The sequence below is a fragment of the Diorhabda sublineata genome, chromosome X (genome assembly GCF_026230105.1).
Source record: "Diorhabda sublineata isolate icDioSubl1.1 chromosome X, icDioSubl1.1, whole genome shotgun sequence".
Taxonomy (NCBI): domain Eukaryota; kingdom Metazoa; phylum Arthropoda; class Insecta; order Coleoptera; family Chrysomelidae; genus Diorhabda; species Diorhabda sublineata.
The window spans coordinates 10,384,437-10,399,617 of record NC_079485.1 but is presented as its reverse complement, the minus strand read 5'-3'; the positions used below and the strand labels follow the sequence as shown (position 1 = coordinate 10,399,617).

General features: G+C 30.0%; 1 protein-coding gene across 3 annotated transcripts in view; it reads left to right on the top strand.

Moving 5' to 3' along the window:
• LOC130451201 (semaphorin-1A-like) overlaps positions 1-15,181 on the top strand; it is a 233,198-nt gene that overhangs the window by 191,231 nt on the left and 26,786 nt on the right. For all 3 annotated transcript variants that reach the window (XM_056790067.1, XM_056790068.1, XM_056790066.1), the window contains one exon: positions 1,059-1,565. In XM_056790067.1, the coding sequence (XP_056646045.1) occupies positions 1,116-1,565 (450 nt within the window). In that variant the 5' untranslated portion in view covers positions 1,059-1,115. The remainder of the gene's footprint in view (positions 1-1,058; positions 1,566-15,181) is intronic.

The following is a 15,181-nucleotide window of genomic DNA, read 5'->3' as shown; positions in this document are numbered from 1 at the left end:
TAATACTTGTTTACATCTTAATAAATATGTTACAATTCTTCTTTATTTTTAGAGAATAAGACTGAATCGTCGACAAAAACACATTAAAAGGTTCCAACTATTTCTGTATCCTATTTGTATCTGTTTCACTTTTGTTTTCCCTTCTCTAAATACATCGTCGTCATCATCCTTTAATCGTAAAAGACTTGAACTTCCATCCATATGATAAAAAATAAAATTGCATTAACTAACCACAAAATATCAAAAACACATAGATTCAAAAATTCTTGGAAGGGAATCTAATACACGAAAAAGAGAATTTTTAGAAATGATTCACGTTCATCAAAACGAAAAAGCTATAAATGATAGAAAAACCTTTACAGCTCTATTTTGTAAAATCTAATACAACTACAAATAATTTAATTGATGACTGCTACGTGTCAATATCATAAATTCGAAACGTCAAATTTTTATCTTTATATAAACATATTTTCCAACGTTTAATATTGTTATCCTCATTTTTCAATTTAAAAAAAGATAATAATCGTTTTTAAACATATTTTGAGTAAAATTTTAGCAAGCATGAGAATTGAAACGGAACTTGAATTACTTATCCACTAGTGAAAAGTTTCTACTTTATACGGTTCATGAGTCTGAATAAAACTACGATTTTGTGTGTTCAGAAAGTTAAAAATTTCTAATACTGACAATTTTTGTTGTATGAAACGATAGGACAAAGATACTTTGGAATCTATAAAAGTAGTTTATTTCAAAATGTTTAATATATCTTTATAGTTTTAAAAATTAGTACTCGCGTTTACATTTGGCCAAAGTAAACATTTATGGTTGGATATTTTTGAATACATAAACGAATTTAATTTTAGATAATTTTCCTAGAAAATTAATACATGTTGTGAATGTTAGGAATGAACTTCTAATTAAAAACTATTTCCAAGAATACAAAGTATCTAGAAAAGTGTTGATAAATTTCACCGAATCTGTATTGCATATTGATATATATTAATATTTTATATCGTGTAGAAACATCAACATAATATTAATATCATTGTTCTTTTCAGGACCAGAATGGTGGAAAAATGACGCTACAAAAGTGAACACAATCAGTCAATACCAAAATGTCGTCTAGTGCCTTCACGTGCCTTTCAAAAATCCATCTAAAAATTTTATCTTTAATACTAATATATTTTATCAAAATTGGTCATGGATGGTTGCCAAACACAAGCACAAAATTGGTCAATAATGCCAACAAACTATCTAGTATATCATTTAGGGGTAATACATCGCAAGTCGATCACTTTACTGTCTTGTATCAAGACGAAAGTACTATTTTATTAGGAGGAAGGAACCAAGTTTACAATTTGTCACTGTACGATTTTACACAACGTACAGACAATACAATATACTGGCCGTCCTCAGAGGCCTACAATCAACTCTGTATTTTAAAGGGGAAGACAGAAGATGATTGCCAAAATTATATCAGGATATTGGTCCCCACAGCTCCTGGAAAATATCTTGTGTGCGGAACTAACTCCTACAAACCGATGTGCAGGATTATACAAGAAAAGGTGAGTTTTTTAGTTGATGCTTAGAATTAGTAATGATATATCAAGCGATCTTTGAACGCCTGGAAAATTGTTCCTCGAAAACGTAAGTAATTCATTCGCAGAACTTTTCCTTGAAAAACATTTACTTTTTTATGAAAATCCTTGAAATGTCCTTAAACTTCACTTTTCGAATTGACTATATAATAAACTACATGGAAATTGACATTTTTTAACAATAGAAATTTCACGCTAAATGATTTTTGTAACAAGTTATTTTAGGTAGACAATTAGGTAATTTTATGTATAATTATGTAAGTGTATTTCCTTTTGGATATTATTAAATGGTCTAAGAATTGAAATACATTTATGAATAAGTTACTTATTTATCAAAAACCTAACCATTCGTTACAGGACAAACAAATAGAATGTTATGTTGAAGTAATCAGATATATATTTTTCAAAATTCATCAAAAATTGTTATGTAATATATAAGTAGTTGTTATTGTTATTTTTTGCAAATGTGGCTTCTTCGAAATTGTATATTGCCGATAATACAAAAAGTAGACTCTTCATAAACAGTTAATGTCTTACTAAATCCGAAATATGATCCTCAAACTAATGTGCTTATTAAAGAATAAAAAAGTTTAAGTTACATAAAGTACAGTTAGAACTTTATGAGACATCTTCAATTAAATATTATACTTATTTAAACTTGTTGCTATTTGATATTAGTTCATAGTTTGATCTTAGGATTTTTTGTGGTCTTGTGAACAGATTTTGATTTGCCGCCACTTCTTATTACCATTTATTTGTCGCCTTAGAATAAAATAATGAATTCTAGGAGTGTTATTCTGAATTATTTCGAAATTCCTCACCAGTCTTATGTGTCATTTTTATTCATATCGAATTTCGAAAAGCATACATAACTTTTTGTTTTTCCATTTGCGAAAAATTTAAATGTGGACTACCGAATTACTCATTTTATTCCCGTTTGTCATTTTTAATATATAAGTTCGTATAAACGATGTATCCTATATTAGTTCATAATTCTAGAATACTTCAATTTTCGATTCTTTGAAGGAAAGGTGATTATAACACAAACGATACTCAAAATTGTGTTTTATTTATTTTTTTTAACTTAATCGTCTTGCTATGTCTTGTGATTTTCAATATAGTAATGATAATCCAATTTGAGTAAATACAATTTTTTTTATGTATATCGTATGAATCAATTCCATCAATAATATTGGCATCGGGTGAATCTGTCTGACGTGCATTTCGATAATCAACTTATCATTCTCAGTTTACCTTCGGTCTCTGAAGACTATAAGTCGTTATCAAAACTCTCGTCAAACAGTGTAGTTCTCAATATGGTTGATATCCTTTTACTACGGATATCACCAATCGTTTAGGAGTTCAACCTAATTCATGGTATTCTCAGTGAAAAGGTTACGTGGATAAATTCAGATTCATTGACTTTTATGCACCATGTTTCTAGTCAATGTTGGATTATGTATACATGGTGTTGCAGATATGTTGAGGCCATGACTGGGATGAGAATATTACAGTGTGATCGGCACAAATAGCAACTGTTGTGTGGGCAGTTATAAGGGAGATCGTATGTGTGGATCAGTCATAGCACGCGGATCAGCACATTACCATGTTGCACACCAGTTGTTATAAAATGTAGCGATGAAATTCATCTTGATAACTAACTCGATAGATCCTATTTGTTAAATAAGGCTTAAGTATTAGCAGCCGAACAGTAACGTTTGTATTTCAGGCTATTCCTATTTTTTTTTTTTTTTTCATTTAGTCTAGTACTTGTTGTATTGTTGAGTGTTAGTGACCAAATCCAAACTGGTAGTCAAGTATGTTTGACAAAACTGGCCGCAGACTGATTGGTCGATGTGTGTTGTCGAGCGGTCTGCCAGGTTTACGAATGAGTATGATTTGTGCTACTTTGCGACGGAATGTAGTTCAGTCTTAGAATAGCATTGAGAATGAGAGTAATGAATTTCATAGCTACATCTGGCAGCTCTTTGCCCAATCTCCATTAGGTTGTCGAATAGGCTGGTCAAAGTTTTTATTAGCTTTCCATAAAGATTTTTCATTTATTTCATTTGGACTGGATATTTCCAAATTGTTGACGTTTCTGATTAGATCCTTCAGTTCCTTAGTTAGTTCATTTAAGTTACGTTTGCTTTCAGGTGATTTGGTATTTTGCCAACGTCGTTTAAACTTCCTCTTTGCAGAGTTTTTGTCAAACTGCGGTGGTAGGTCACACACGCACGCACACACACACACGCGCGCGCGCACATGTTCTCTTGAAGCATTCATATATTTCGATGGTAAATTTGTTACTAGCTTTAACTCAATAGTATCAATGGTGCTAGCATAGGGAAAGGGACTTGATCGCGCCTTTTTAGTTATTATACGTATAAGGGAATTGTTTGCTCTTATCCAATGGTCAATTCGAATTAAAAGAATGATCTAAAAGTAGTTTTCACGGACCACATTTCCATTGGAACTAGGAATGTACTAATATAAGATAGATGTATAGGCAATAGTTTTAACTTTATTATTTCTCCCCACTTTATCACACTCTTATTATCCACGATAAAATGTATTTTGTAAAAAATGAGTTGATAAACGATTTGGGTAATTATATTGCTAATTTATCCTAATCGTCTTGTAATGCAACGGCAAACCAGATGAATATAAATACACCTCTTAGATGAATACATCTTTTATGGGATTTACTAGATCAGTGTGGGTTGTATAATCTGTCTTTGCATAATAGAACGATTCCTTTTACAGTATCATTTGCTTGTTTAAGGCGTAGTTCGTTAATAAAATAAGTCAATGAAAACTTATGTGGTACTCTGTCATTCACTCCTAAATTATTTTAAAATTCAAAACTGTAATGTGTGTTTTCAATATTGTCCTGAATATTTTTCGTATTTAAATTTAAATAAATAATGATAAATAGCTCATGATACAAAAATATTTTCAAGGAAAGTTATTCTCAGAATCAATACACATCTATTCCATTGAATTATGTAGGTTGCAGGTATCTAGTTCTTCTCTTTTTTTTTCGCTCCATAATTGATTTGTGGTTGAACATTGTGTGGTCTTTTATATTCAATTTGAAGCAGCACATTTTACAAACTTCATAATTCGTTTATTTTTTTGTTCTTTTGCTTTTCTGGTAAATGAATAAAATATTTTTGCTTTATAAAAATAATAATATCGGCAGATGCCAAACGACTCCAAAACGACTTATTAAGCTATTGATGGAATATCCAATCCCCTTCTTTTGGTGAAAGTACCAAGCGACTGGATCTTAGAAACCAATTTTTATATCACGTCCCATTTCCCTATAGCTTTCGGTGTGATTTGTCGCTATTAAGGAACACCGGTACTAGTAATTTCTCATTTGAATTGTGTTCTCAATTTATCTCATCGTAATTTGGAAGAAATATGTCTAGAAGGTGGCACAAATGCCAAAATAATCGACACAAAGAATGCTTTGGATATAATTTAACACAACGCATAACGAAGAAAAGCGTCAAAAAGAAGACTCAAAAAATTTATTAGAGGAACATCCTCGCCGTCTAAGTCTTCCATTTTTCTGTTTTAAATTTAGGCGGGAAACCCATTACTCGAAAAAAGTTGTAGACACAAAAGTCATTAGCATTTATTATTATCTATCTAGCATTTTTATAAAAATACAAAAAAAGTGGGTTTGTCGGGAAAACTGATTCGGCTCGAGAATGTAGTTACCTTTTAAATTCCTATAAAATATTTGTTGATTTTAAGAATGTAAATAAAAAATATCTATGTTTTAACAACCATTTTGCTTTTTATTCAAATTGGGAAGTCAAGAAGTGAATAATTTAGAATAATAATTAGAGGTCAAAATATAATAAATGACAAAAATTCTTCTAAAAATGTTCAAAGTTATTTTTTAGAGAAATAGATCATTTGAATTACGTTTTATTTTAAAAAATTACGCATGACTTCTTTTCGAATAATCCATTCATAAAAGTTTTGAGTAAAATCGACTAATATAATATGTGTAATATATTAACTGAATTAACAAAAAAATTGAATGTATATGTGTTCGTGCAAAATATGTAAATTAAATCACGTTGCATTACGATAAATTGTTATTTCAATTAAAAACATATCGAGTACCGATTTGAAGTTGAAAGCTCGCATATTTTCATTTCGTAACTTTAAGGTTTCAATAGCCAAGGCATGAAATAAGATAATTATATATGAAATATTAACTATTGTGACCTCGTAACCGACTCAAATTTTTAACATGATATTCTTAGCATATGGTTTCAGGTGTCATAATTTTAATTGCTATTGAATAACCTCTAAAAAACTTTTTTTAAATGGTTACAATTATTTACGCTCAGATTTTATTATGATTAACCTTAAAAAATTTATGATTTCCTATTGCAATGGCGCTGTGAAGTAAATATGTTGAATATGTAGTATTAAATAAATATAATTGTTAAAGTTCATTGTGTAAAACAATTAAAGACGTCTTTCATTGATAAAAAAGTTCAGTACTTCTTAGATAAAATGAGTTGAATATATATATATATATATATATATATATATATATATATATATATATATATATATATATATATATAATATATACCTTAAGTCTGAAACAATTCCACTTCATTTATAACCAGCAATTACAGATTTACTAACCTCAAGATTATTTACTTAACGTTTAGTTTATTTTCACAGTACTTATGAAACAATGGTTTGTAACTGTAAAGAGTTACAAAATTAAATTAAACAAAACGTCTTAATAATAAATTATGTGCAGTACTGAATAATGTATTATCTACACATTATTGTATAACAACTTGAAAGATTGTAAAAAAGAACAGAAATTATTTGGGAACTATGCTGATATATTCTTGAAGCAATAGTTTTTTAAACTTTTTCAATATAAAAATTGAATACAATTTTCTAATCTGTGCTTAAAACACTGGCCTCGACAATGCCTAAATTATTTTACAGTTATCGTATGAATAAGTTATGTCTAAGTGTAATTTAGTTTTCTTATAAATAACTCATAGTTTTCTTTATTACCATATAGTCAGGTATTTATTATTTAAACTTACAGTCAAGTGTTATGCGTGACATTAAGACCTAGTGACAAGGCAATGAATATTATTTGATTAATATTGTATTAGATTTTACTGTTTTATTAATTATTTTGTATAAGAGTTGAGCTGATCTAACTGCAGTATTATGTCCAGTTTTTGGACATAATACTGCAATTGAATTGAAATTTGTCTTTCTGCATGTACTTCATATCGGCAGCAAATGAGACAAAAAGAATGTGTTTACACATTATGGCAAGATTTTTCTGAAAGGTAAATTCAACATCTATAAATTATGCCATTTTGAATACTCTTTTTCAATAACTTGAATCGCAAAATTTTTTGTATTTGCTTTGTTATGGAGGATCGCCTTTGTAGTAATCTGTTTTTCATATATACGACTAGAAATAAAACGCCACTGTTAAATTGAGGTTAGTTCGATGAGCTAACCGACAACATAAATTATAATTTCCTTCAAATGTATTCCAGAAGAGTTTCTTGACAATGTTTATCTATCACACTAAAAAAACGGTTGGCAGGATAATCAATTACGTGAAGAGGAATTCTTATAAGAATAAAAATGGGTACATTAAACTTTCTCTTTAAAATAGTTTGAGTATTAGTTTAGACAATGAATTCATAAATAAACAAAAAAACTTGAGGCCTTTAATGTATTATCTTATTTTAGCTGTATTCGAAGGCTCGATAAAATAGTATGACTTTTTAAATAGAGACATTACCTTATCCTGCGATGTAAACTTTGATTTTCTATTGAAATAATAAAATTGACCATTCCTCCAATTGCCCTTCAAAAATATCCTCTTTATCTTTTTTTTTTCATTGTTTTCTCTTTTGGAAGATTCCATATCTTCTCAATTAATGTAATCGAGGGGAAATCAGGGCATGGATTGACAATTAAAATCTAATTTTAAAAAATGACACCGAAATGGAAAAAATATTAGTAAGGGCCACAAATACAAATTCCAAATGTTTCTCTCAGTTCGAAAATTAATTTTCGTTACAAATAATAAATTTAAAAGTTAACTTCAATAAGTTATTGTTCTAAAATTATATTTATATAGAAAAAACCATGTTATAATGAAAATATTTGAATTGTTTTTAACCCATCACAATTATCCATAATTCGTCCCAATTAGATATTCAAGGTAATAAAATAATAGACAATTATAAATTTGATTAATATATTATATATAATAAGTAGCTTTGATAAGATCAAGTTAAATTTGACTGGACTGATGTATTTTTAAGCAGGTAACTTTGTATGAAATAGCACTTTCAGACTCTATAATTTAGCGGAGAGACGGGTAAAACCGGTATGAAATCGGACAAATTAAAATCTATACACCAACAAGTTGATGACTGATATACTATAACAATGAAAATTGTGTTATTCAATACGAAACATCGTAATATCAATAAATCTTTTCATGTGGTACTTGGTATTTTCGATTTGATAAGTCATATACTAATTTAATATATGAATGTTTTGAGGTGCACATAGGTCCGATAGCTAAAATAATTCTACGTATTTGTTACATAAGTATTATAAAAATGTGCAAAAGTTGTTGAATAACAAGAAATCATTTGTATGAATGAATTGTCCATAGAAAAATTGTCATTGAACAAATTTTTCTTTGCCTTTTATTTACTACAAATGCAAAGTGAAGTTGTTTTTGGCGAGTCTCACATTCATGAGTATTTTCATCGACCCACTTAATAAATCCAGAAACCAACTGAACGACTTCGGAAATCGGAATCTTCTATCTGAACCGGCCTATATTGTGTATGCATCTAGTATGTTTATTCTTATTATGATGTTAATGTCTGACTGAAGAAGATATTAAATGAGAAAAACATTTGAAGAGTTATTTTCGCATTTCTCATACAGTTTTTTAAACTTTTGATGGAAAATTGAGAATTCTAATTTCACATATCGGTCCGCTAAGTATTGTACCGTAAATATCTTTATAAAAACATTTAATCATCCAAAGCTATTGTGAATGCAAAACAACCGCTATCGTTATAATACATACTTTGCTGATCTATAAATCTTCACAAAGCAGAACGTATTATAAAGCAGTAACTAGCAATATTTAATTTGAAAAATTTTCTCAGTGGAAGGAACAGTGAATTTTGGATGAAACTCTGCTACATTATTTTGGCTTTACCTATTTGCGAAACGATTACTGCATATTATGGTATTGCAATATATTCATTTTAAAAGTTGTAATGACAATTTAAGTACTAAAAAAGTGACTGTGATTGCTTGCTTCACCGGAAATCGTTCTGGCGAGAGTTTATTAGTTAGTCATATATTATTTTATATATAACAATCTCTTTACTCATGGCCAATATTCATGTTTACGATCCAGTTCACTTGTCCGACCCACCCAAACCAGTTCGAAGCTGGTAATTAATATTACATGCGTATAAAATCCAATGAAATTAAACCTAAACTGTAACTGTTCTATGAAATAATTTTGAGTTTAACCGATTGGTAGCTATTTCATTTCTTTGACGAAAGCATGTCCTTTATTTGCTTTTATGGATAGTATGCTAATGTACATAATATATACACGGAGTAGAGACTAAATGAAATAGTATTCATATCTAGACCGCAATTAACCATATTGATTTTCGAATCTACTGAATATGGTATGTCTCCTGTTGAAGCGCGAATCGTTAAATAGCCAAGAAATAGAAATGGTTACGCCAAAATTGGTACACATTCTTCTAACCCTACTGCTGAATATCAAATTACATAAGTTGTATCCACTTCGATACATTTTTCAGTGAACTCTAACATCTGAACCCATAATATAATTTATATACATATTTGAGAGCATCAGTCATAATAAAACTTATGAACTCTCTATTTTCGGAAATATAGATCACTTTTGTCGTCATTATTTATTTATTTATTCATTCACTCTGTATGTTGAACAGGTATACATAAATTTCTTAAAAAATAGATCAAAATTCAGTTGTGTTTTGTAATGTAATTAATTAATTATTGTCTACTTTCTCGACGGATTATTTATTGATGTATTGATTTAAGTATCATGACAGGTGAACGCCTTAGGATAGGACATTGTAAAAGTTTTTATATTCGAAAATACTATGATCATTATTTGAATATATTAAAAATAGTTGTCAAAGCTATGTATCTCAAATAGATCATGAGTATCGTTTAGTACTGTATTTTCATTTTTTTATCAAAATTTACACGAGTAAATTAATCTTTTATCTTCGCTAACTTCTTTTTGTTGAAATAATATTGATTCTAGATTGATTTTTTGTAATTGTATTGTATTTTCTTTTTTTTTAATGATTTCAAGGAAACTTAAGATATTTCCATTCATCTCAATAACAATTCTTATTAACCGTTAAGTTTGGTCACGGGATCTATAAGATTCATTTGCTTCATTTGAGTCCTTAAAAATCGGTTATTGTTAAGTTTTGGGTAACTGAGTTCCGACCCTTAAAGACTGAGATTTAATGTAATAGATTGAAATAACAATTATCGCTAGTTCTTCAAAATCCCTCAATATTTCAGATACAAATTTGTAATGAATGATTTAACGAAACGATTAGTGATGTGAATCTGAGAAGGAAGAAATTTTATACTTTGTAACCATGACTCTGAAAAGGATATCTTTTACCAACAAATGGTTACTCAAAAAAACATTTGGAGCTAGGAAGCAAATTTCAAAATACCAAAGAAGGGTTAATATATTTTGCGCAATATCAAATTGTATACCTTCCAGCGACACATCGTTCTATTAAAACCAGAATGTTTGTAAGATAAATATAAAAGAAAAAGAGTACTTCAGAGTAAGTAGATGTAGATAAGATTACATGCGTTTTTGGGATTATTGCTCTACACCCCTGTACTCATGTCAAATGTCAAATGATATCGTAGATGTCCACAATCTGTTTACTACAAATGGCGAAGGAACGGATTTTATGTCATTTTAGCGATTTTGGGCAATAATTACTCCTCTAGTATTCGAGAATCCTGAACACTGGCAGAAAAATGCTTTATGTGTTATTTATACAACGTCTTTATATATTTTAGAAATGATAGTTTCATTCTAGGTAACAAAGAAAGTAATTGTTAAGCCATTTCAAGTCGTTTCATGTTCGATAAAATCCTTATATGCATCCGCCAGAAATACAACCACAGATAAAACAGGTTTTCGTCGTAGCATACTCATTGAAGAAAAGCGTTACTCGCGTTGTAATACTGGAGACACAAAAGTGATATACATATTCATAATTTCTTCCTTTTAAAACGAGACCAGTAGGGGAACCACTGTATTAATGATTTCTTCCATTTATCCCAGTAATGCCAATGGTCCTGATATGAATACGTTATTGATTGGCCTTCAGCTATTATCCATAAATGTGTCAATATATTTGCAATTTTTACATTGAATATGCATCGTATCATAGTAATCTGCAAAAATTACAGATGACATACGAAATCTTATCACCCAAATCCGCAAATTCCATTCCTAAACTGATAGACGAGTGGTTAGAAGATAAACTGCTTTTAATTGCGGGTCTGTCAAGATAGCAGGCCAACTTATAAAAAAATAAATTTTAACAAGCTCAAAAACTGCCATTTTTATGTAGTTTTTTACCGTGAAATTTTAAAAGTAGTGGTGTAGCCCGCAACTTTAGTATCAAGATAGCGGGCCACTCCGTAGAATATGGCTCTCCTTTTTGCAAAAACTGAAACTAATTACATAGATAGTTGCCGTCCAAGAAAACATTGCCGACACCGGGCCGCATTTTCGCAATTTCGCCGCAATTTCCTTACATAGGGAAGCAATATTGCGGGTGTGGCTCGCTACATTGATAGTTAAGTTAGCTAGCCACTTCCTGGAATATTGCTTCTGTAAAGAAATTTAAACGCAAAGCATAGATAATTGTCGCTTCAATTGCCATTCAAGAACATACGAATCCCGATGTCGGGGCATGCTGATATATGGGGAGGAACAGGGAGAAGGCATGATAAAAATGAGGAAGTTATTGTTTCTGTATATCCACTACATATATGAAAAGTTACGCAAGAGTTAAGCAAGAGAAACACCTTTATTTCCTTTTGGGTATGGTATGTTTTCGAACTAGCGAACTGAAAAGGCAATTATCAATATTTCTTGTGCAGTGTTATACTAAAGAAAGCAATATTTCTGGTGGTAGCCCGCTATCTCGTAATCCAAGTTAGCGCGCTACCCCATTATTTTTAAAAGGAATTAACGGCAAATTTTGGGAATTTCATGGCAAAAACGGTTGTTTTTGATCTTGTCTGAATTTATTGTCTTATAAGTTGGCCCGCTGACTTGACAGACCTGTTAAGCGCTCTAATTTTAAAAAACCAGAAATGTTTTGATGTCCTTTCTATTTATTTTCAATTTTTTTTATAATATTTTCGCATAAGAGAAACTGATTAGAAGTACAGTTTTCTGTGAGTAGTTATAATAGGTTTGTTCAAATTATGTCTTTCTCATTGCTTAGAACTTTATTTGAATATAAATATTTCAATTTTTGTTATACCTTTATATCTTTAATAATAAAATTTGTGGTTTTTATGTATAAATATATAATAATAATAATAAAATAGAAAAATGCCAGCTTAGAGTCATATAGTACCAGTTAAGGGTGTAAGTATTGAACACAGGAATGCATTATAAATTCAAAAAATCTGCTACCTCACTCACACATCATTAATAAGAACTAACAAACTGACGGACATTTTCTTTTCAACAAAATTCAATTTTCTGGTAAGTAGATAACACTTGATACAAAATACATTTAAAATTCCAACTCGTGAATGAATCACTGGGGTTTACTAATGAATATTACACGCTAAATGAGTTTGGAATATTTTGAGTTGAGAGAAAAACTGAATATTTATGAATCTTACGTGACTGTGAAATTCAATTTTTCCGGTATTTCCGTAACCATCTGTAAAAATGTCTAGGAATAGTCAGAGAATTTACAATAAAGTAATATATATTATGAAATATTTTCCATTGAACTTGCTTTATTGATAATATTATATATATATATATATATATATATATATATATATATATATATATATATATATATATATATAAAATTATCAATAAAGCAAGTTCAATGGAAAATATTTCAGAAACAATAAATCATGAATCTGTTATCGAAATATATAGGCTAACAAAAAACAAAGAAATGAAAAACTAGGTACCGGGAACCAGTGCACTAGTCTTGACAAAAAAATATTAAGAGCTGAAAAACTGAAATGAACAAGTGATTACAGAGTTTCAATCCCTTCCAATTTTCGCCAGATCAGCAGGATTAATTGCATTATGTGATTAACAAATAAAAACATGGATATATAAGTTACAAATTTTGTCGGTCATCTGACTAACACAACTTTCTACTACACTATACGTATATCTTATCGAATAAATACACCCGATTGCGATACGATAGTTGGTAAAGCAACCATTGTTTGTGTAAACGTATCGCGGGTTTTTTTACTGAACTAGAAATCAAAAACCCAATTCTCCAAACTCTTTTCAGTCATTCGTTTTTATGAAGTTTTTCACAAATAAAGAACGAAACATATTGTTTAAGTATTGATCTAGTTTGTTCCAATATTCTTCCGTCTTGACTTCGATAAACATCGGGTATTTATATCAAATATCAGTACTACACTCTAAAATATAGTCACCCTCTTCATGTATGGTTCTGATTTTGTTGAAGCCGTCGTGACTGGTTCATATTCAAGAGCAGCAGTGAGGACATCTACTAAGGTTTTTGGGATGGGTTAATGTAAGCGTCCTCCGAATATGATAGTCACGCAGGCCATCAGTGGATGCCTGGATACCCAAACATTTCATCATGTTCTCTGGTGCTGATGGATAAGCGAATCCGAAAAATCAGTGAATGTCTACCTCGTTTTCTTGAAGCGTTTCGTCACGCTTCCAGTTCCATAATCCATATCACGGATTTGTTCATTACACTATGAATGAGCATCTCAAGCTTGGTATTAAAGGCAATTACTCACTACTTTATTCCGTATCAAGTCTATCTTAAGCAACTGAGAACATGAAAGAATAAAGAAATTTGGAAATACGTTGTACGGAAAGTACATGTTAGTCACAGACAAAACAAAGATCCATACAACCATAGAAGTAAACAAGACAAACTTACAATTTTAGCTGTCTAAGAATAACGATTAAAAACCGAAAAAAGTCTTTTTAAAACAATTATTTAACTTATGAAGGCAGCACTAAATTATTAGTTCATGTGCTTCTCGCTGCAATTGTCTCATAGTGCGGTCACGAGCGGTACACTGCTAGATTAGTTAAAAGCAGTGTTCTCATTTTTGGTCCACCTGTAACAGCTCCAAATTTCTATTTTCAGCACTAAGTTTTGATCTATAAAACGAATGATTCTGCCGATTTGATCTTTTTAGCGTTACAGACATAACTAAACCTATTGTTACTATTTACTTTACTATTCGCAAACTGTTGATAGTTTTAAAGAAAAGCACCGAGAATAATACCCAAGCTGTAATCGGCAGTTGAGTGAAGAGGAAGATAACTGTAAATTAACAGGAAGATATTATTATTACATGTTACAAACACTGAGGACTAGCTTGTAATAAAAAGCGTGTTAATAAGCAAGCAACTACAAATAATGAAAGAGCAGACATGGTTTATTTGAATAATCAATCATATTTTATTTGACGCACCTAGTAGCTTTGTGAATACAAGTTCAAATTCATCTTGAGATATTGCGTCGACCTGTAGAAAATTCGTAATGGATGACTATTTTAATTTCTTTTTCATCAGGTACATTATAATCGATCACATATACGTTTAAATTCAAAGTTTTATATACACGTCAGTTTTATTCTCGAGTCATTGAATTGATTTTATTGGTATCTGAAATAGAAATAAGTATGTAATTACACAATTAATTTATATGAAAGGATAAATCTTATTTTTTTTCTTGTGCACATCTGATTACCCAAACAAATTGAATTCTAAATTAATTATAAATCATTTTGAACGCTTCGAAAAATAACAATTCATAATTTTCATAAATTCCATATTAATAACTGACCATCCAGTATTTTTTCAATTGGCAGCTATTTTACATACCCCCCTGTCAGTTGTAACTATTACAGCAAATTGGTTTTCCAATAGCTGAGTCATGGATTATTTTCTTATAATCATTACTCAATCATTTTACATCAAAATGCTCAATACGTTGATTTATACTTTTTTATTATACCGTACATAATTTAATAATAAAAGACCTATCACTGTCACAATTTTACAATAATTTGCAGTTGTAGAAAGTACTTAGATAATGTATTATGGATAAAAACCACAGTGCGGTACTATTATAGTTTATTTCAGAAAGGTATAGTGTAATAAAATCTCATTAGGTATGCCAAGGGACCACAGA